Source organism: Rana temporaria, chromosome 3 (genome assembly GCF_905171775.1).
Source record: "Rana temporaria chromosome 3, aRanTem1.1, whole genome shotgun sequence".
NCBI classification, from domain to species: Eukaryota; Metazoa; Chordata; class Amphibia; order Anura; family Ranidae; genus Rana; species Rana temporaria.
The window spans coordinates 64,720,644-64,741,873 of NC_053491.1; the positions used below are offsets into that span (position 1 = coordinate 64,720,644).

The following is a 21,230-nucleotide window of genomic DNA, read 5'->3' on the forward strand; positions in this document are numbered from 1 at the left end:
TAACCCTTCCCTATGCTATCCAAAAAGTTTAAAAATAGTTTTTTTGGAGCTACAAAAATGTACCTGTTCCAAATTACAAACAGATTCAACTTGAAGCGGAGTTCCACCCAAAAATGGAACTTCCGCTTATCCCACTCCTCGCCCCCTTACATGCCACATTTGGCATATAATTTTTTTTTGGGGGGGGGGGGGAGTGGGGGCTTCAGGAGAAGGGGACTTCCTGTCCCACTTCCTCTTTCTGCCGAGGGGCTGCAAAGGCGATTAAGCTTAATCGCTTTTTGGCAGCCCCTCCCTGTAGGCGATCGCCTAGGACACGTGACAGGTCCTAGGCGATCGCCTGTCCAATCAAACAGCGCCGGGCCGCGCACGCATGCGCAGTGCCGCTCGCGCAAGCGCAGTGGGTGCCCGGCCGTGAAGCCGAAAGCTGTCACTGCCGGGTGCCCACAGTGACAATGAAGACGCCGGCCGGGGAGGGGGGGGGGGGGGGAGAGGAGCCTGGGAAGCATTGCAGCAGCGATCAGCAGATGGCTGGTTCCATGCAGGTCTCCTGCAGACTGTCAGTGTGATCTGTCCATCTGCACATCATACAGCCACACTGACAGGAAGAATCAGAAAACTACCACAGCATTCAACAGCGCAATGGCAATTCATTCAGAACAACAAGCTGACAGCTGCAAAGGATGTTGGTAGTTGTAGTTCATTCATTCACAATATTCTGTGAATGAATGACACGAGCCATGTGGGCGGAGTCCCGCACAGCTTCATGCTTTTCAAAAAGTGACAGCCGGTACTGGGAACTTCTCCCTGTACTGCTGTCACACAGAGGCCTTGGATCGCCGAGCCACTGCAGGAGTGAGATACATATAGCCAAGACTTTCTTTTTGTTTAGTAGAAGGTAAAAAGGGTTAGCATTCCTGACGGGTTTTTCGCCAGCAGCCCCCCTCATACCAGGCACACGCTCCGCCAGCAGCCCCCCCTCATACCAGGCACACGCTCCGCCAGCAGCCCCCCCCTCATACCAGGCACACGCTCCGCCAGCAGCCCCCCCCTCATACCAGGCACACGCTCCGCCAGCAGCCCCCCCCTCATACCAGGCACACGCTCCGCCAGCAGCCCCCCCCTCATACCAGGCACACGCTCCGCCAGCAGCCCCCCCCTCATACCAGGCACACGCTCCGCCAGCAGCCCCCCCCCTCATACCAGGCACACGCTCCGCCAGCAGCACCCCATACCAGGCACACGCTCCGCCAGCAGCCCCCCCTCATACCAGGCACACGCTCCGCCAGCAGCCCCCCCCCCTTACCAGGCACACGCTCCGCCAGCAGCCCCCCCCCCTTACCAGGCACACGCTCCGCCAGCAGCCCCCCCCCTCATACCAGGCACACGCTCCGCCAGCAGCCCCCCCCTCATACCAGGCACACGCTCCGCCAGCAGCCCCCCCCCTCATACCAGGCACACGCTCCGCCAGCAGCCCCCCCCTCATACCAGGCACACGCTCCGCCAGCAGCCCCCCCTCATACCAGGCACACGCTCCGCCCGCCCCCCCCTCATACCAGGCACACGCTCCGCCAGCAGCCCCCCCTCATACCAGGCACACGCTCCGCCAGCAGCCCCCCCTCATACCAGGCACACGCTCCGCCAGCAGCCCCCCCCTCATACCAGGCACACGCGCCGCCAGCAGCACCCCATACCAGGCACACGCGCCGCCAGCAGCCCCCCTCATACCAGGCACACGCGCCACCAGCACCCCCCCTCATACCAGGCACACACTCCGCCAGCAGCCCCCCATACCAGGCACACACTCCGCCAGCAGCCCCCCATACCAGGCACACGCGCCACCAGCAGCCCCCCATACCAGGCACACGCGCCGCCAGCAGCCCCCCATACCAGGCACACACGCCGCCAGCAGCCCCCCATACCAGGCACACATGCCGTCAGCAGCCCCCCATACCAGGCACACGCGTCGCCAGCAGCCCCCCCATACGAATCTACACACTGCCAGGCGGGCACACCCTAATCAACTAGTGTGCATTATCGCTCTGTGTAGCAGCAGGGAGATGGGAAAGATATCCAGCTCTGCCATAATAGAAGAACTTCTCCTTTGGGGTGCACACCCTAATACAATAGGCTGTGCACACCTATGGTGCCAGCCCTCCCAGCACACATCACCCCAGCAGTACACAGAGCTCACATCCCTTCCCGGCCATGCTCGGTATTACCTGTCTGGAGCTGAGCCCGGTGATATTCCTGATCAGACTCCCCAGCTTAGAGCCGGCCCCAGGCGGGGGCTCCTGTAGGAGGAGGCCGGGCAGAGCGCTCAGTGTTCTCTCCACAATCTCACTCATCTTCCCTCCGACTATTCACAACAACAACACCAGACACCGGCATCATCATCCCACACTTCCGCTTCTCTTCAACAACACACAACTTTATTCCACTGACAATCACTGCGCTAAACGCTTCTGCCACTAGATGGTGCCATGGGACCATAGGATCGGCAGAGCACAACGCCAGCTACAGAGCGCCTTGTCCACCCATAGAGACTGAACGATCCCAGAATGGAACAGAACATTGAATGGACCTGGAGGGGAGGAGGAGCTCCCAAATAATACACTCACACATCAGTCAGTTCCCCTCTTGAGCAACTTTTTCTTTATTTTTTATTTTTTTTTTATTCAATTTTTTTTTTTTTTACACACAGCAATAAAGTGACTGAAACCCCCCAAGAACATCATATATTTTCTGAAAGCAGAGGCCCTGGAGAATAAATTGTGGGAGTTGCACTTTTTTTTTTATAACAATGTGCACAATATTAGGGCAACTGTTTACGCAATTGTGTTCAGTGAATGGCAGGTGCAATGCTGTGGCTTACTCCAGGTCAGGTCTGTACAAAGGAATGGATCTTCAAGTCAGGGGCAGACTGGGCAGTGGGGCAATATCCCCCCCCCCCCCCCCCCCCACTGGGCGGCTCTGATTTCCTCTGTAAAAAGGCAGCACTGCTTTCACCACAGACATGCCTAAATGCTTCCTGGTGAAGAGGAGAAAGAAGTCCCCCACTGGAGTCCTACTGAGTGCAGGATAAGGACATGGACAGAGTGCAGAATGAGGACGAGGACACAGTGCAGGATAAGGACGAGGACAGAGCGCAGGATAAGGACGAGGACAGAGGGCAGGATAAGGACGAGGACAGAGTGCAGGATAAGGACGAGGACAGAATGCAGGATAAGGACGAGGACAGAGTGCAGGATGAGGACGAGGACAGAGTGCAGGATAAGGACGAGGACAGATGGCAGGATAAGGACGAGGACAGAGTGCAGGATGAGGATGAGGACAGAGTGCAGGATGAGGATGAGGACAGAGTGCAGAATGAGGATGAGGACAGAGTGCAGAATGAGGACGAGGACAGAGCGCAGGATAAGGACGAGGACAGAGTGCAGAATGAGGACGAGGACAGAGTGCAGGATGAGGACGAGGACAGAGTGCAGGATGAGGACATGGACAGAGGGCAGGATAAGGACGAGGACAGAGTGCAGGATGAGGACGAGGACAGAGTGCAGGATGAGGACAGAGGGCAGGATAAGGATGAGGACAGAGTGCAGAATGAGGACAAGGACAGAGGGCAGGATAAGGACGAGGACAGAGTGCAGGATGAGGACATGGACAGAGGGCAGGATAAGGACGAAGACAGAGTGCAGAATGAGGATGAGGACAGAGTGCAGAATGAGGACGAGGACAGAGTGCAGGATAAGGACGAGGACAGAGTGCAGGATAAGGATGAGGACAGAGGGCAGGATAAGGACGAGGACAGAGGGCAGGATAAGGACGAGGACAGAGTGCAGGATAAGGACGAGGACAGAACGCAGGATAAGGACGAGGACAGAGTGCAGGATAAGGACGAGGACAGAGTGCAGAATGAGGACGAGGACAGAGCGCAGGATAAGGACGAGGACAGAGTGCAGAATGAGGACGAGGACAGAGCGCAGGATAAGGACGAGGACAGAGCGCAGGATAAGGACGAGGACAGAGTGCAGAATGAGGACGAGGACAGAATGCAGGATAAGGACGAGGACAGAGGGCAGGATAAGGACGAGGACAGAGTGCAGGATAAGGACGAGGACAGAGTGCAGAATGAGAACGAGGACAGAGTGCAGGATAAGGACGAGGACAGAGGGCAGGATAAGCACGAGGGCAGAATAAGGACGAGGACAGAGTGCAGGATAAGGACAGAGGGCAGGATAAGGACGAGGACAGAGTGCAGAATGAGGACGAGGACAGAGTGCAGAATGAGGACGAGGACAGAGTGCAGGATAAGGACGAGGACAGAGTGCAGAATGAGGACGAGGACAGAGTGCAGAATGAGGATGAGGACAGGGTGCAGGATAAGGACGAGGACAGAGTGCAGGATAAGGACGAGGACAGAGGGCAGGATAAGGACGAGGGCAGAGTGCAGGATAAGGACGAGGACAGAGGGCAGGATAAGGACGAGGACAGAGTGCAGGATAAGGACGAGGACAGAGGGCAGGATAAGGACGAGGACAGAGTGCAGGATAAGGACGAGGACAGAGGGCAGGATAAGGACGAGGACAGAGTGCAGGATAAGGACGAGGACAGAGTGCAGGATAAGGACGAGGACAGAGTGCAGGATAAGGATGAGGACAGAGCGCAGAATGAGGACAAGGACAGAGCGCAGGATAAGGACGAGGACAGAGGGCAGGATAAGGACGAGGACAGAGTGCAGGATAAGGACGAGGACAGAGTGCAGGATAAGGACGAGGACAGAGTGCAGGATAAGGATGAGGACAGAGCGCAGAATGAGGACAAGGACAGAGCGCAGGATAAGGACGAGGACAGAACGCAGGATAAGGACGAGGACAGAGCGCAGGATAAGGACGAGGACAGAGGGCAGGATAAGGACAAGGACAGAGTGCAGGATAAGGACGAGGACAGAGTGCAGGATAAGGACGAGGACAGAGTGCAGGATAAGGACGAGGACAGAGTGCAGGATAAGGATGAGGACAGAGCGCAGAATGAGGACAAGGACAGAGCGCAGAATGAGGACAAGGACAGAGCGCAGGATAAGGATGAGGACAGAGCGCAGAATGAGGACAAGGACAGAGCGCAGAATGAGGACAAGGACAGAGCGCAGGATAAGGACGAGGACAGAGTGCAGGATAAGGACGAGGACAGAGCGCAGGATAAGGACGAGGACAGAGGGCAGGATAAGGAGGAGGACAGAGCGCAGGATAAGGACGAGGACAGAGTGCAGAATGAGGACGAGGACAGAGTGCAGGATAAGGACGAGGACAGAGTGCAGGATAAGGACGAGGACAGAGTGCAGGATAAGGACGAGGACAGAGGCCAGGATAAGGACGAGGACAGAGTGCAGGATAAGGACGAGGACAGAGTGCAGGGTAAGGACGAGGACAGAACGCAGGATAAGGACGAGGACAGAACGCAGGATAAGGACTAGGACAGAGGACAGGATAAGGACGAGGACAGAGTGCAGGATAAGGACGAGGACAGAGGGCAGGATAAGGACGAGGACAGAGCGCAGGATAAGGACGAGGACAGAACGCAGGATAAGGACGAGGACAGAACGCAGGATAAGGACGAGGACAGAACGCAGGATAAGGGCTAGGACAGAGGACAGGATAAGGACGAGGACAGAGTGCAGGATAAGGACGAGGACAGAGGGCAGGATAAGGACGAGGACAGAACGCAGGATAAGGACGAGGACAGAGGGCAGGATAAGGACGAGGACAGAGGGCAGGATAAGGACATGGACAGAGGGCAGGATAAGGACGAGGACAGAGCGCAGGATAAGGACGAGGACAGAACGCAGGATAAGGACGAGGACAGAGGGCAGGATAAGGACGAGGACAGAGCGCAGGATAAGGACGAGGACAGAGCACAGGATAAGGATGAGGACAGAGTGCAGGATGAGGACAGAGTGCAGGATAAGGATGAGGACAGAGTGCAGGATAAGGATGAGGACAGAGTGCAGAATGAGGACGAGGACAGAGCGCAGGATAAGGATGAGGACAGAGTGCAGGATAAGGACCAGGACAGAGCGCAGGATAAGGATGAGGACAGAGTGCAGGATGAGGACAGAGTGCAGGATGAGGACAGAGTGCAGGATAAGGATGAGGACAGAGTGCAGAATGAGGACGAGGACAGAGCACAGGATAAGGATGAGGACAGAGCGCAGGATAAGGACGAGGACAGAGTGCAGGATAAGGACCAGGACAGAGCGCAGGATAAGGACGAGGACAGAGTGCAGAATGAGGACAAGGACAGAGTGCAGGATGAGGACAGAGTGCAGGATGAGGACAGAGTGCAGAATGAGGACGAGGACAGAGTGCAGAATGAGGACGAGGACAGAGCACAGGATAAGGATGAGGACAGAGTGCAGAATGAGGACGAGGACAGAGTGCAGAATGAGGACGAGGACAGAGTGCAGAATGAGGACGAGGGACGAGTGCAGGATAAGGACGAGGACAGAGTGCAGAATGAGGACGAGGACAGAGTGCAGGATAAGGACGAGGACAGAGTGCAGAATGAGGACAAGGACAGAGTGCAGGATGAGGACAGAGTGCAGGATGAGGACAGAGTGCAGGATAAGGATGAGGACAGAGTGCAGAATGAGGACGAGGACAGAGCACAGGATAAGGATGAGGACAGAGCGCAGGATAAGGACGAGGACAGAGTGCAGGATAAGGACCAGGACAGAGCGCAGGATAAGGACGAGGACAGAGTGCAGAATGAGGACAAGGACAGAGTGCAGGATGAGGACAGAGTGCAGGATGAGGACAGAGTGCAGAATGAGGACGAGGACAGAGTGCAGAATGAGGACGAGGACAGAGCACAGGATAAGGATGAGGACAGAGTGCAGAATGAGGACGAGGACAGAGTGCAGAATGAGGACGAGGACAGAGTGCAGAATGAGGACGAGGGACGAGTGCAGGATAAGGACGAGGACAGAGTGCAGAATGAGGACGAGGACAGAGTGCAGGATAAGGACGAGGACAGAGTGCAGAATGAGGACAAGGACAGAGTGCAGGATGAGGACAGAGTGCAGGATGAGGACAGAGTGCAGAATGAGGACGAGGACAGAGTGCAGAATGAGGACGAGGACAGAGCACAGGATAAGGATGAGGACAGAGTGCAGAATGAGGACGAGGACAGAGTGCAGAATGAGGACGAGGACAGAGTGCAGAATGAGGACGAGGGACGAGTGCAGGATAAGGACGAGGACAGAGTGCAGAATGAGGACGAGGACAGAGTGCAGGATAAGGACGAGGACAGAGTGCAGAATGAGGACGAGGACAGAGTGCAGAATGAGGACGAGGGACGAGTGCAGGCTGCCCCCTTGGCATTGGATGGTATACACTGTGTCCAAGCAGATTTCAGCTCTGTGCCCCACTGAAGGCTCCCCACCCCTGGCCAGCCCTGATCGAGCTGCGGTTGCTCCCCCTGCCAACCAGTTCAGGAACCTGGAGTTTGAACAGCAGGTGCTGTCCAGCCCAATCTGCCTGGTGATAGGGTTGCCTCCTTTTCTTCAAGCCAAACCCGAACACTTTAGCGGCACAGGGCACTTTTCTTTTTTTTCATAGTACATAGGATTATAAAGGATCTGGGACACCTTTGGGTACCCTACGTAGAGTGGTAATGCGGCACGCTGTGGCTAACAGTAGGTGTGGCCAAACTGCTCTTGCTGACATCTTCGCCCCCCCCTTCCAGTGATGCCGAACCTGCCCCCAGACAGCAGCCCGCAGCTGCCAGATGGCAACAGATTTGTGTGCGACTATCTCAGTTACTTGGGGAGCCACAACCCAGTCTGAATAATGTGTCCAGGTCTTAGGCAGACTGAAACCCGGACACATCATTCCAAACCCGGACTGTCCGGGTGAATCCTGGACAGATGGCACCCCTACCCAGTGAGCACAGAGTACCTGGAGTGGAGCTTCCGCCTGGGATGGTGGTGGTCGGGAGGAGGCATGGAAGAGGGAGGGCGACAAGTCACAAAAAATGTTTTAAAGTAAAAAGGGAGTAAGGGGGGAGTATATCCCCTTTTGTTGTATTCTATTTATTTTAAAAAAAAAATTGCCTCCCATTGGGGAGATTTCCCGTCACTTCCTGCCCCATAGCCAAAACAGGAAGTGAGAGGAAATCCCTGCAAAGTAAGAGAACCCCCCCCCCCCCCATGTCACCAGAAGATTTCCCCTCTATTTTTTTTTTATTTTCAGTTTGAGGGTGCCAGTGTTTCGTCAGATTTGGCAACCCATCAGAATTGTTAACAGAAGTGGGAGCTGCGGTGGCTCAACGCGATTGGCACTGCGCTGACAAGCCATTCACCTCTGCAGCTAGGGGTTCGGATCCCGGTCTCCGCTACATGTGAATTGAGTTTGGTGGTCTCAGCCCGGCTCCCGGTGGGTGTGTTATGCGAGGTAAGCCTGCGCTTAGTACGCCCACCCCCCTCCCACAAAAACCACCACACTTACACGCACTCAAAATTGGGTTAACATGCACGCACTTTGACCACGCGGTCTCTAAAAAGAGAGGCGAAGGACTAACGGGGCTGGTTGAGCAGGCTAGATCCTCTCACTCCCTTATAGGGAGTCCATCTGCCCCGTTGGGCTTCAAAGCGGACCAGGTAGGGCGGGCTGTGTGGGAGGACACCCACCATTGCCACCCGGGGCATGGAGAAAGGTGGCAGATTGCCTCTGGGGGAGGCCTGCCTACTCCCAACTCCTGCAGTCTGGCTCCTCTCTCGGGTACACGCACAAAATACACTTAAAAAAAAAAAAAAGTGACATTTAGTCGTCGCCATCTTGCTACACCCCGCACTTCTCCATAGTAAGGATACTCTGAGAAGGGGGAAAGCGGACATCTTTTTACACCCACTGGAGTTTTCCATTTTACACTTATTTTTTAACTGTAAAGTGAGTTTACATAGTGAAATACAGTACTTAGAAGTCCGTCTGGCAGTGTGAAAAGGGGTCTTATAGCGGTTGTATGCCTGACCAAAAAAAAGAAAAAAAAAACTGCATACTAGCTCAATATGAAATACTTAGCTTAGAACGAAGCCCCTGTACCGCCATCCGGTCACCGCTGAGGGAGCTGATGTTTCCCTAATTTTGGTCTGATCTAAGTAGTTGTATATAAAATGCACTTTTTATCTTTCAAAAAGTGTTTCCCAGTGCTAAACCTTTCATTCAATTTCTAAAATTGCAGCGTTGTGTGAATGACTAAGCACTGATTGTTTGTGTGAAACGCATCAGCTTTTTTACCCCACTGCTTGCTGTGCTGTGTTTTGTAGTGCTTTTTATCCTTTTTACACCAATAAAGGCTACCTTTTTGGGTTAATTTTGGTGTGAATTATTTTCATCGATTTTTTCTAAATTGCAGCATTTGTAAATTTTAAAAGCCAGTATAATGGAATAGTAGTGGTAAAAAAAGCCCTTGTGGATTTAATTAACCTTTTTTTTGTTAAATCTCTTTTAAGGGGGTGTGGCAGGGGCGTGTCCTATGCCTACATATGTTTGCTAGTAGGTGTCCCTCATTCCCATCTCAAAATTGTTGGGGTATGCCTTCAGAGCGCAAGAGCAACTGACGTCAGCGGCTCCATGCAAGGTAAATATCTCCTAAACTGTACAGGTTTAGGAGATATTAATTTTACCTACAGGTAAGCCTTAGTATAGGCATACCTGTAGGTTAAAATGTGCATGAGGAGGATACAACCACTTTAACCGGTTAAGCCCCGGACCTTTAGGCAGCTAAATGCCCAAGCCAGGTTTTGCGATTCAGCACTGCGTCGCTTTAACAGACAATTGCGCGGTGTGCGACGTGGCTCCCAAACAAAATTGCGTCCTTTTTTACCCACAAATAGAGCTTTCTTTTGGTGGTATTTGATCACCTCTGCGGTTTTTATTTTTTGTGCTATAAACAAAAATAGAGCGACAATTTTGAAAAAAAATCAATATTTTTTACCTTTTGCTGTAATAAATATCCCCCAAAAACATATATAAAAATATTTTTTTTCCTCAGTTTAGGCCGATACGTATTCTTCTACATATTTTTGGTAAAAAAAATCACAATAAGCGTTTATCGATTGGTTTGCGCAAAATTTATAGCGTTTACAAAATAGGGATATTTTTATTGCATTTTTATTAATTATTTTTTTTTTACTACTAATGGCGGCGATCAGCGTATTTTTTCATGACTGCGACATTAATGGCGGACACTTCGGACAATTTTGACACATTTTTGGGACCATTGTCATTTTCACAGCAAAAAATGCATTTAAATTGCATTCTTTATTGTGAAAATTACAGTTGCAGTTTGGGAGTTAACCACAGGGGGCGCTGAAGGAGTTAGGCTTCACCTAGTGTGTGTTTACAACTGTAGGGGGGTGTGGCTGTAGGTCTGACATCATCGATCGAGTCTCCCTATAAAAGGGATGACTCGATCGATGCAGCTGCCACAGTGAAGCACGGGGAAGCCGTGTTTACATACGGCTCTCCCCGTTCTTCAGCTCTGGGGAGCGATGGCGAGGGGGCGGCTAGAATCGAATAGCCGCGCCCTCGTCCCGGATCACTCCCCGCGGGTTTCCGACCACCGCATGTACCTGGGGGGGTCCCGATCGGACCCCCGACCCACGGAAAGGCGGGGACGTACATGTACGCCCATATGCCTGTACGTGCCATGCGGTCGGTCGGCAACCGGTTAACCCTCCTTTGCAAAAATAAAAAGCACCCATGGCGGGCAGTCTGTAAGTGGATAATTATCTCATATAATCGAAGCGTCGTGTAGCGTGTAGCGCCGTGTAGTGTCCATTGTGTATTGTGGTTTTTCCTGATGAGGTGTAGCACTATCCCCGCAGGAGCTGCTGGTTTGTTTTGGGTGGCATGTTACCTCTATTTCTTTGCCTTCTAGGGTATCAGGTGAGAGTTGAGAAAAAGTTCAATGTCCACACTTTAGACTTATTTTTCTTTGATTTATTTTCTGAACTTGGTAAAGGAATAAAAAAAGTAGTTGAAGAGGTGGAAGGGTAACCGGTAATAGGTTCAGGTGCACAACTTCTGTCCGGAAACACTCCTGCTTCCAGCAACACAGCTTTCGTCGCCACTCTAGCCAGAGTGGGTATTGCGCACCCGGATAGGCCTCTCTCACTAGCCTAGCAGCCAGTATGGCGCACAGAAATTGGTAAAGTCTCTGCCACAGACCTTCCCACAGATGGAGGTATGTTCGGTCCAAAATCCTCTCAACACAGGATTCAGCAACCGGATCTCTCCCGATTAACTTCTTGTGAACTTAGAACTGACAGGCGACCATCATTTAGCCCTTCAGTAATGGTGCGTCCTATGATGAAGTTCAAGGCCTCTCCTGAGATACCAGCCTCGTGCTCAGTGCTCTCCAAGATAGGTTCTTCATCGAGTGGCTTTCTCCCTCAGGACGGACAGCACAGGACCACTCTGCAAACGTAGACCCAGTCTGACTACCGGGCCTACTTAGTAGATCACAACCCCGGACCAACGTGGTCCAGGAGCCAGGAACACATGAACACGCAACCCTGGCCAGGAGGGCCACACACAGGGGTGGTGGGACGACAGACCAGCGATCGACGACCCCGGTCCAATGGCGTCTGTCCCTTAAATACTCCTCCCCAGCATGCACAGTTGGACGATCAACCCCCACTGATTGGCTGCCGAAGGGGAACAGCCAAAACACCTTGACTTGACTGCTGCCACCCTTGGCCTGGGGTGGTAACGGCACCCCAGACAACAATAGTGGTCACTCACAGTACAGCCATGGCTGGAACAGAGGCACAAAATTTGGAAAAAATCCTACGGTCTAAGTCAACTAACTCTCAGACTACCCTCTAAATTTAGAGCAGCGCCAGCTAAAAAGTAGCAGGCCGCTACAGAGGTATGTAAAGTTTTACTTACAGGGAAGCTTAAGGCTGGGTTCACACTTTTGCAAATTGTATGTGGTTTCCCCGCATCCAATTCGCATGACAGGAGAGTGTGACCGGCTCTCAATGGAGTCAGTTCACACAAAGCGCATTGACAAGGGTCCTGTGAGTCTTTGGCTTTGTTTTAGGTCTGAATTCAGGCAAAAATTCTGACCTAATTTGGACCTGAAACAGTGAACAGGGACGCACCTGACCCCCTGCTGTGCCCCTACGGCCACACAATGTGTGAACCCAGATTAAGCGGAACTTCACCCAAAAAGGGGAGGTTCCATTTGTCTGCCTCTTCCTCCCTTACTCTTTAAGACCATTCACAAAGCACAGTGCGGCTTGCGTATGCACAGTGGGAAGCCGGCTGTAAATCCTCAAGCGGTCACAGCCCTCTTCCCAAAGTAAACATGACCTGTAGACAGCTGAAGAGCCGGCTCAGGTGAGGACAGCACTGGATCCCTGGACAGTTAATTGTCCTATTATTAAAAGTCAGCAGCTACAGTAGTGTTTTATTTCAAGTGTGTAGAATCACTTTAAAATAAGTCTTACATCTAGGTACCGTCAATATCTTCTAAACTTGCACTGTCACTGCGTGTGCGCAATGTGCGCTGCATTCAGGGCAATCTGAGTGTAACGTGAATCAGAGAGCAGCATCCTGTGATCCAACAATCCAGCTCCATCCACATTCTAGCTCTAGTTATTTTTGTTGCCCACTAGATGGCAGCTTGTTACCATATATGTATTTCTAAGTATGAGACTGATTTTGAGTTATATTTTTATATACTCTCTACATTGGTAAACTTGCATGCTGCAAACCCAAATATGTCATGTCAAAACATGCTGTTGTAGTACCTGATTTCGAGGGACTGTCCCTGATTTGTAACAAAGTCCCTATGCCCCTCTTTCCTCCTCATTTGTCCCTTATTTTGGTCTGATCTATATCATTGTATACATAATGCACTATTTATCTTTCAAAAAGTGTTTTCCCAGTGCTAAACCTTTCATCCAATTTCTAAATTGCTGCATTTGTTAATTTCAAAAGCCAGCATAAAGGAATAGTAATAGTAAAAAAAGCAATTGTGGGTTTAACTAATCCTTTTTTCAGTAAAATTCTCCTTTAAGGGGGCGTGGCAGGGGGTGTGTCCTATGCCTACATACTTTTTGTAATAGGTGTCCCTTGTTCTTATCTCAGAAAGTTGGGAGTTATGGGTTTGCTAGTTATTGGTGTTCTGTAAAGAGGTGCTCTACATATCACCATGTCAATGACAGATCTACTTAAAGACCGGAAAGATTTATCCCCTTAATGACCATTCTTTTTTGTGATACCGCATTGCGTTGCTTTAACTGACAATTGTGCGGTTGTGCAACGTTGCATCCAAACAAAATTGACATCCTTTTTTCCCACACATAGAGCTTTCTTTTGGTGATATTTGATCATCTCTGCGGTTTTTATTTTTTGTGCTATAAATGAATAATATTATAATATAAATAAAAAAAGACTGACAAGAAGAAGAATCTTGGAGGAGATAGTGAGTTTGAGTGTGGTGGGGAGGGGGGGTGAGGTCTGCAGCCCAATCATATTTGACAGATCACTTCTAAGGCCCCGTACACACGACCGAACATGTCCGCTGAAACTGGTCTGCAGACCAGTTTCAGTGGACATGTTCGGTCGTCTGTACGTCCGACCGGACAATTTTCCGGCGGATCGGACAGGTTTCCAGCGGACAAATGTTTCTTAGCATGCTAAGAAACATGTCCGCTGGAAGCCTGTCCGTCGGACATGTTCAGTCGTCTGTACAGACTCACCGGACATGTCCGCTCAGCCGAAAGCCCTCGCATGCGTCGAAGTGATTCGACGCATGCGTGGAAGCATTGACCTTCCAGGGCCGCGCACGTCGCTGCGTCATCGGCGCAGATTTCTGTCTGATGGTGTGTACAACCATCAGACAGAAATCTCCGAGCGGACATGTCCGCTGAAAACGGTCTGGCGGACCGTTTTCAGCGGACAGTCCGTCCGTGTGTACGAGGCCTAAGCATGAACAGTCTGTGCAAACATCCTCCAATCCAATTGTTCAGACTAGATATGTGGAGTAATTTATAGCCATTCATGTAACCTGTATATATGTGGTGAGTTCACACCTCTGATTGTACAGACTCAGAGCTTGGATAACACAGGGTTACATGAATGGTCATAAATTACCTTCACATTATCTGGACATACAGAGTGCTAGGGGCTGGATTACATAGATCTGTACTTACATCCAGTAGTACTGTTGTATGATTTATTGTTGTAAATGTCTTTAGTGGATGAGTTTTTTTTTATTATTATATACATCGCTATCTGACCACTTCTCACCCCCCAGCTTGCATCACCCCCCAGACCACTTCATACAGACACCACTCCGAGCTGCTTCCTACACCCCCCCCCCCTCCAGCTGAGGGACATCATTCCATGGTCACTTTCCTTCCCTTATCTTCCCAACATGACTCCCTGATTACCACAAGAAATCCCTCCCCATTATGCCAGCGCCATACCCTCCAAACTCCTCTCCTGTACTAACTGCGCCCATCATACCCTCCGCACTCCTCTCCTGTACTAACTGCACCCATCATACCCTCTGCACTCCTCTCCTGTACTAACCGCACCCATCATACCCTCAACACTCCTCTCCTGTACTAACTGCACCCATCATACCTTCCAAACTCCTCTCCTGTACATACTGTCTCCCAGGGGATGGCTGGCAGCCTTAGGCCTAGGGGGCAATTCCAGTCAAGTGGCCCATAGAGCGTGGAAAAGTGATGGATCGAGTAAAACAGTCTAAGATTTTTCATGATCACAAGAGTCCGCACAGAGGCTCCCCTTACATCAGAGTCCACACAGAGCCCCCCTTACATCAGAGTCTGCACAGAGCCCCCCTTACATTAGAGTCCACACAGAGGCCCCCCTTACATCAGAGGCCCCCCTCACATCAGAGTCCGCACAGAGGCCCCCCTTACATCAGAGTCCGCACAGAGCCTCCCCTTACATCAGAGTCCTCACAGAGCCTCCCCTTACATCAGAGTCCGCACAGAGCCTCCCCTTACATCAGAGTCTGCACAGAAGCTCCCCTTACATCAGAGTCCGCACAGAGCCCCCCCCTTACATCAGAGTCCGAACAGAGCCCCCCTTACATCAGAGTCTGCACACAGGCCCCCCTTACATCAGAGTCCGCACAGAGGCCCCCCTTACATCAGAGTCCGCACAGAGGCCCCCCTTACATCAGAGTCCGCACAGAGCCTCCCCATACATCAGAGTCGGCACAGAGCCTCCCCCTACATCAGAGTTCGCACAGACCCCATATGCATCAGATCTGATGTAACTTGATTTATGGGTGCATACTGTGGACTATTGTGTAAAGAGGGTCTCTGCTCACCAAAGCCTGCCCCCCTCTCCTTTAACAAAGTCCACAGAGCACCCCTTTTTATACACTTGGAGGCAGGAGAGACTAGAGAGGGTCAGCTTACCAGGATGGAGGCTGAGGCGTAGGCTGGCTGTCTGATGCTTTTTTGGGTTCAAACTTCCTGTCCAGTGCCCACACATGCCCGGGGAGGGTGAGCAGGGCAGATTTAGAAGGAGGAGGAGCAGATGAGCTCTATCTCTCCTTGTGTCTGTGCAGAGAGAGAAGGGGATGTCAGCGCTGGTGTGCTCTGAGGCTGAGCTATGTGTGAGACGAGACATAGCTCAGCTCTGCAGCCATCTACCTCGGAGCTGACACAGGCACGGCTGCACAGTGGGAGGTGAGCAGCGGCCATGACCTGTGTTAACAGAGCTCCAGCAGGCATATTTCTGCTCTGCAAAAACAGCATTTGGTAGTGGCGGCCCGTGGCTGTGCATAGTGTCACCAGCCTGGGGGGAGATTTCCACCCGGTCCCCCCTGCCAGCCCTCCCCTGCTGTCCCCTTCATACCCTCTACACTCCTCTCCTGTACATACCGCCCACTGTCATCCCTTCCACATTCCTCTCCTGTGCATACCGCCCCCCTCATACCCTCCCAACTCCTCTTCTATACTGCCCCCATCATACCCTCTACATTCCTCTCCTGTACATACTGTCCCCATCCTACCCTCCACACTCCTCTCCCATACATACTGCCTCATTATACCCTCCGCACTCCTCTCCTGTACATACTGTCCCCGTCATACCCTCCAGACTCCTCTCCCGTACATACTGCCTCATTATACCCTCCGCACTCCTCTCCTGTACATACTGCCCCATCATACCCTCCACACTCCTCTCCTGTACATACTGCCCCCATCATATCCTCTTCACTCCTCTTCTGCAGAACCCTGTGCATTCAGATGTAATGGGGAACTCTATGGATTCAGATCTAATGGAGAACACTGTTGACTCTAATATAAAGGGGGGACTCTTGTGATTAACTCCATATGATTAGAAATTTTATTTAATCACAAAAATATATGTACAGTGTATACTACATAACAAAAATTAGCTGTGCATTGCTTTATACAGAGGTAATGAATTTAATGTACTACAACAAAAAAAATGATATATATATATATATATATATATATATATATATATATATATATATATATATATATTGTCATGGGCTGCTAATGTGTTTGGGTTTGGCTTGACGAAAAGGTGGAAAACCTACCTGCACTGGATGTGAGGACACAGAGGGATAGTTCACGAATGTAGTGTAGGGGGAGTAGTGGAGCCCAGGGGCAGCTCCTAGGGAATGGGGGGAGTGTAAGAAAAACTTTTTTTCCAGGCCCCTAGACCTAAACAAGTATTTAACCTTTGTAGTGTGGAGGCAGCCCCACTGCAACAGGAGTTTTCCTTTTGCCAGTGATGGTCTTTAAATAACAAAAAAGTTTTTGCACTGCGATTTATATAATCTCCTAACAACTTCATTAAATCAATTAGAAATACTACATTGGTAGCATTGCTTTTTTTTTGTTGTAAAACTTTTATATTTCATAAACTGGAATCTCTGATTAAGAGATTTTTTCTCTAATTGCTTTTTATGGTTTGCTGTACTCTGCACATCATAATGTGTATTGATGTGGAACACCGGAAGTATCTATAGTAATCAATGATTAATGTGAACAGTCTGGTACTGTATTATAAACCTTTATAAGATACCAGATTTTTAAATACAATGTTGGATTTTGTGAAAACTTGTCCTCTTCCCCCTCTCAACAGAAAGCTTTGTATCGCCTTGGGCTTGTTCAGGAGACGTGTATCGTGTATTAGAACAGCCCATTATTTTAATAAGCTGCCCTACACAAAAACACATGGTACTGTAATACCATGCCTGTTGGCGGGCACAAACACGTGTACGTTTGCTAGATACGTGGGATGCCATTAAGAATTAATGGCACCCATGCGCGTCTGCAAAAGACAGCATGTTTTGTGTGATGCGGGAAAAGGCACGATTTTGTAAGCATTCCCACCCAGCACCTACACCGTGTGTGATCAAGCCTTAAAACATTCAGATCTTGAAAGCTTCTTTATACATCCAACTGTAATATGTGTTCTGATTTCTTTACTGATAGGATTCCACGTATTTTACAATTGTTTTCATGACATGATGTGTCATTTCAGAAAGCTGTTCCAAGAGATAAGATAATGAGTGTAATCCACATTGTACAACTGACAATTATTGATTTGATTATCTACCATAGATTGCTATATATATCACATCATTAATCTGATAGGCAACCATGGATTGCTATGTATCACATCATCAATCTGATAGGCTACCATGGATTTCTATGTATCACATGTGGTATTGGTGATGATTTAACTCAAGCGGTATGTACATTTACAATGTGTTGCGTCAGTCCAAAACTGTATTTTAGGGCATGACAGCCCACTTATATTAAATAAATGTAAAGTTCACATGCACATTAGTGGCCCACACAGAGGTTTCTTCTGCACAAAATCCAAACAATGAAAATGCTGAACCACCTGCCTCGCTTTTTGACAGCACTGCTGTTCCTCTCACTATCTATCTGACGGTGTTGTCCAGCTCTCCTGGATCACTTAGCTCTCTTAGCTTTTGGTTGCAGCGCTCTGCTGCACAGCGCACCTCTGGCCTATGAGTTGGAGTTCTCCTGACATCCTGATAGGAATGACCGGACTATGGGAATGAGCCCCTCTGTCTCTTGGCTGGGCACCTCTGACCACTTGGTGAGACCCTCTGTCGCTTCTGGATGGGGCCCCCTGACCTCTGGGTAAGACCCTTTGTCTCTTGGCTTCTGGCTGGGCCCCCCTAACTCCTGGTTGATACCCTCTGTCTCTTGGCTTCTGGATGGGGCCCTCTGACCCCTGGGTGAGACCCTCTGTCTCTTGGCTTCTGGCTGGGTACCCTAACCCCTGGGTGAGACTCTGTCTCTTGGCTTCTGGCTGGGGCCCTCTGACCCTTGGATGAGACCATAAGACTCTTGGCTTTTGGATGGGGCCCTTTGACCCCTGGGTGAGACCCTCTGTCTCTTGGCTTCTGGCTGGGTACCCTAACCCCTAGGTGAGACTCTGTCTCTTGGCTTCTGGCTGGGGCCCTCTGACCCTTGGATGAGACCATAAGACTCTTGGCTTTTGGATGGGGCCCTTTGACCCCTGGGTGAGACCCTCTGTCTCTTGGCTTCTGGCTGGGTACCCTAACCCCTGGTTGAGACTCTGTCTCCTGGTTTCTGGCTGGGGCCCTCTGACCCTTGGATGAGACCCTCTGACTCTTGACTTCTGGATGGGGCCCTCTGACCCCTGGGTAAGACTCTCTGTCTCATGGCTTCTAGCCGGGACCCCCTGACCACTGAGTGAGACCTGTCTCCCACACTAGGAGCAGCCTTCAAACTGGGAGCTCAGAGCTATCCTTAGACCTGGTATAACAATCCTGTGCACACCTGTATACTGTATACTGCCTAGTCAGGTTGCAGGCATCTGGTAAAACCCAGACAAGTATGAAAATTACAATCCAGAACTACAGAATCTGGGGAAAGCCAAATACACAGATTTCTCTGCTCAGAAACAATAGTCTGGAACTTCGCATTAACCCTAAATGCGAATCCTGTGTCACATTTTCCTATATTCTCACAGTGACAGGGCCTCTCACTGTCGCACACACCATCGATTTGATACCGTGGATTGATATATAGCCAGGGCTTTTTTTTTCAGGTGGAACTTGGTGACAATCAGTTCCATCACCTCTGGCTCAGACCCTTTGGTTTCTGCTTACCGCAATCACTTGTAAACACAGAAGTCTGGTTTCTGTGTTAACAAGTGACAGCTCTGCGCTCTCTGTGTAATGCCCCTGAACTCTGCACTCTGTATTAAATGCAATCCTGGTATTTAAAGCGGGAGTATGCTGTTTTTTTTTTTTTTTTTATGAGCCCTTGTTATCCGGCTTCGAGCGGGGATCGCTTCCGGGTATAGGCGTTCCTAAGCGAAGAGGAGTTGATTGACGGTTGGCTAAAGCGCGTCACGGCTTCCGAAATACCCGGGTGTTTACGGCGCCTGCGCAGTCAGCTCTACACGGCAGGTGCAGGCGCCATTTAGCGCCGTAAACACCCGAGTGTCATTTCGGGTATTTTTGGAAGCCGTGACGCGCTTTAGCAGCCCGTCAATCAACTCCTCTTCACTTAGGAACGCCTACTCCCCGCAGGATTCCCCGCTTGGAGCCGGATAACAACGGCTCATAAAACGATAAGTAGCGGAAAGAAAAAAAAACAGCATACTGCAGATGTTAGCAGTATGCTGGAACTAATGTCAGAAAGTTGATTTGGGGGTGAACTCCCGCTTTAATGCCCCTTCAAGACCCTCCTACTGTTCGTGAAATTTGACTGACCACACCCACTATTTCATGTGATTTGGAGGGTGTGTGTAGGGGAGGGGTTTTGGAGGGTCGTGCTTGAGTTCCAGCACCTATTGTTTGAGAAAAAAGCCCAATATGTCATTGATCTGATAGAATTCCATGGATTGGTTGGGTAACCTATCACATCATCATTGCTCTTTGCACATTCTTGTTGAACAAAGTCGCAACAACACTATGGTATTAGTTGGACTCGTTCATTCATTCATCTTTTTGCTGCCATTCATTATTACTGATGTAAAACATGAAGGCCAAAGCTTAATAATATAAGAGATGCAACAACAGGATTTCTCTTGGTAATGACTCATTTCAGCTAACAATTTGTTCTTGTATCTTTCCTAAGAGGCAACAGTCTCCACCAATGATATCACTCTCATGGACGTCATAAGCCTAATTCTATCATAACGTAAGAATCCTAGCGCCATAAATAGATGTGCATGAATGAAGCCATAATGAAGAGAGGCCACATTTCATGAAAGACTCTTAGCATTACAGCTCTATTCCTAGGTAATCTGACCAGACTTTTAACCCTTACAATACTTCAATAGAACGGAACTAATTAACAAAGACTTACAGAGGCTCACTCAGCCCTAGACTAAAAAGTGCCAAATCATACGGCGTATGAACTAAATGTTGGCCATACACACTTCAATAAATGATTTTTCCAATTGATCTCTTCTGATAGACATAATCGATCTATAGTTAACATCCCATTCGGTTGATATGCTACATTTGGCAAAGGGGAATTTGATTGATCGTTAAGATATGATTGTGGCTTAAAGGGGTTGTAAAGGTTTGTTTTTTATTTTCTAAATAGGTTCCTTTAAGCTAGTTGTTGGTTCACTTACCTTTTCCTTCGATTTCCCTTCTAAATGTTTTTTTTCTTTGTCTGAATTTCTCACTTCCTGTTCCTCCTCATTAAAGAGGAGTTCCACCCTAAAAATGGACCTCCGCTTAACCCACTCCTCGCCCCCTTACATGCCACATTTGGCATGTAATTCTTTTGGGGGGGGAGTGGGGGCTTCAGGAAAAGGGGACTTCCTGTCCCACTTCCTCCTTCCGCCGAGGGGCTGGAAAGGCGATTAGCTTAATCGCCTTTTCACAGCCCCTCCCTGTAGGCGAGCGCCTGTCCAATCCAATCGCATGCGCACCGCCGTTCGCGCATGCGCAGTGGGTGCCCGGCTGTGAAGCCGAAAGCTGTCACTGCCGGGTGCCCACAGTAAGAATGAAGACGCCGGCCGGCGAGGGGGGGCAAGGAGCGGAGCCCCGGCCGGCGCGTCGCTGGATCCGGGGTGGATCTGGAGCAGGTAAGTGTCAGTTTATTAAAAGCCAGCAGCTACACTTTTTGTAGCTGCTGACTTTTAATAAACTAAAAAAATGGCTGGAAAACCCCT

The 21,230-nt window shown here is 50.1% G+C and overlaps 3 protein-coding genes across 4 annotated transcripts in view; 2 read left to right on the top strand and 1 right to left on the bottom strand.

Moving 5' to 3' along the window:
- The window catches only part of AP4E1 (adaptor related protein complex 4 subunit epsilon 1), an 81,763-nt gene extending 79,332 nt beyond the window's left edge, over positions 1–2,431 (bottom strand). For both annotated transcript variants that reach the window (XM_040342679.1, XM_040342680.1), the window contains exon 1: positions 2,220–2,431. In XM_040342679.1, the coding sequence (XP_040198613.1) occupies positions 2,220–2,345 (126 nt within the window). In that variant the 5' untranslated portion in view covers positions 2,346–2,431. The remainder of the gene's footprint in view (positions 1–2,219) is intronic.
- Positions 2,432–3,086: 655 nt separating this feature from the next.
- On the top strand, positions 3,087–5,470 carry LOC120930345 (S-antigen protein-like). The gene is made up of 2 exons (XM_040341545.1): positions 3,087–4,145; positions 4,193–5,470. Exons 1-2 carry the CDS (start codon positions 3,087–3,089, stop codon positions 5,468–5,470), a joined length of 2,337 nt encoding a protein of 778 aa, XP_040197479.1.
- A 309-nt stretch (positions 5,471–5,779) lies between these two features.
- On the top strand, positions 5,780–7,426 carry LOC120930346 (S-antigen protein-like). Its single transcript, XM_040341546.1, has one exon. The coding sequence runs from the start codon at positions 5,780–5,782 to the stop codon at positions 7,424–7,426; it is 1,647 nt and encodes a 548-aa protein (XP_040197480.1).
- Positions 7,427–21,230: the final 13,804 nt, after the last annotated feature.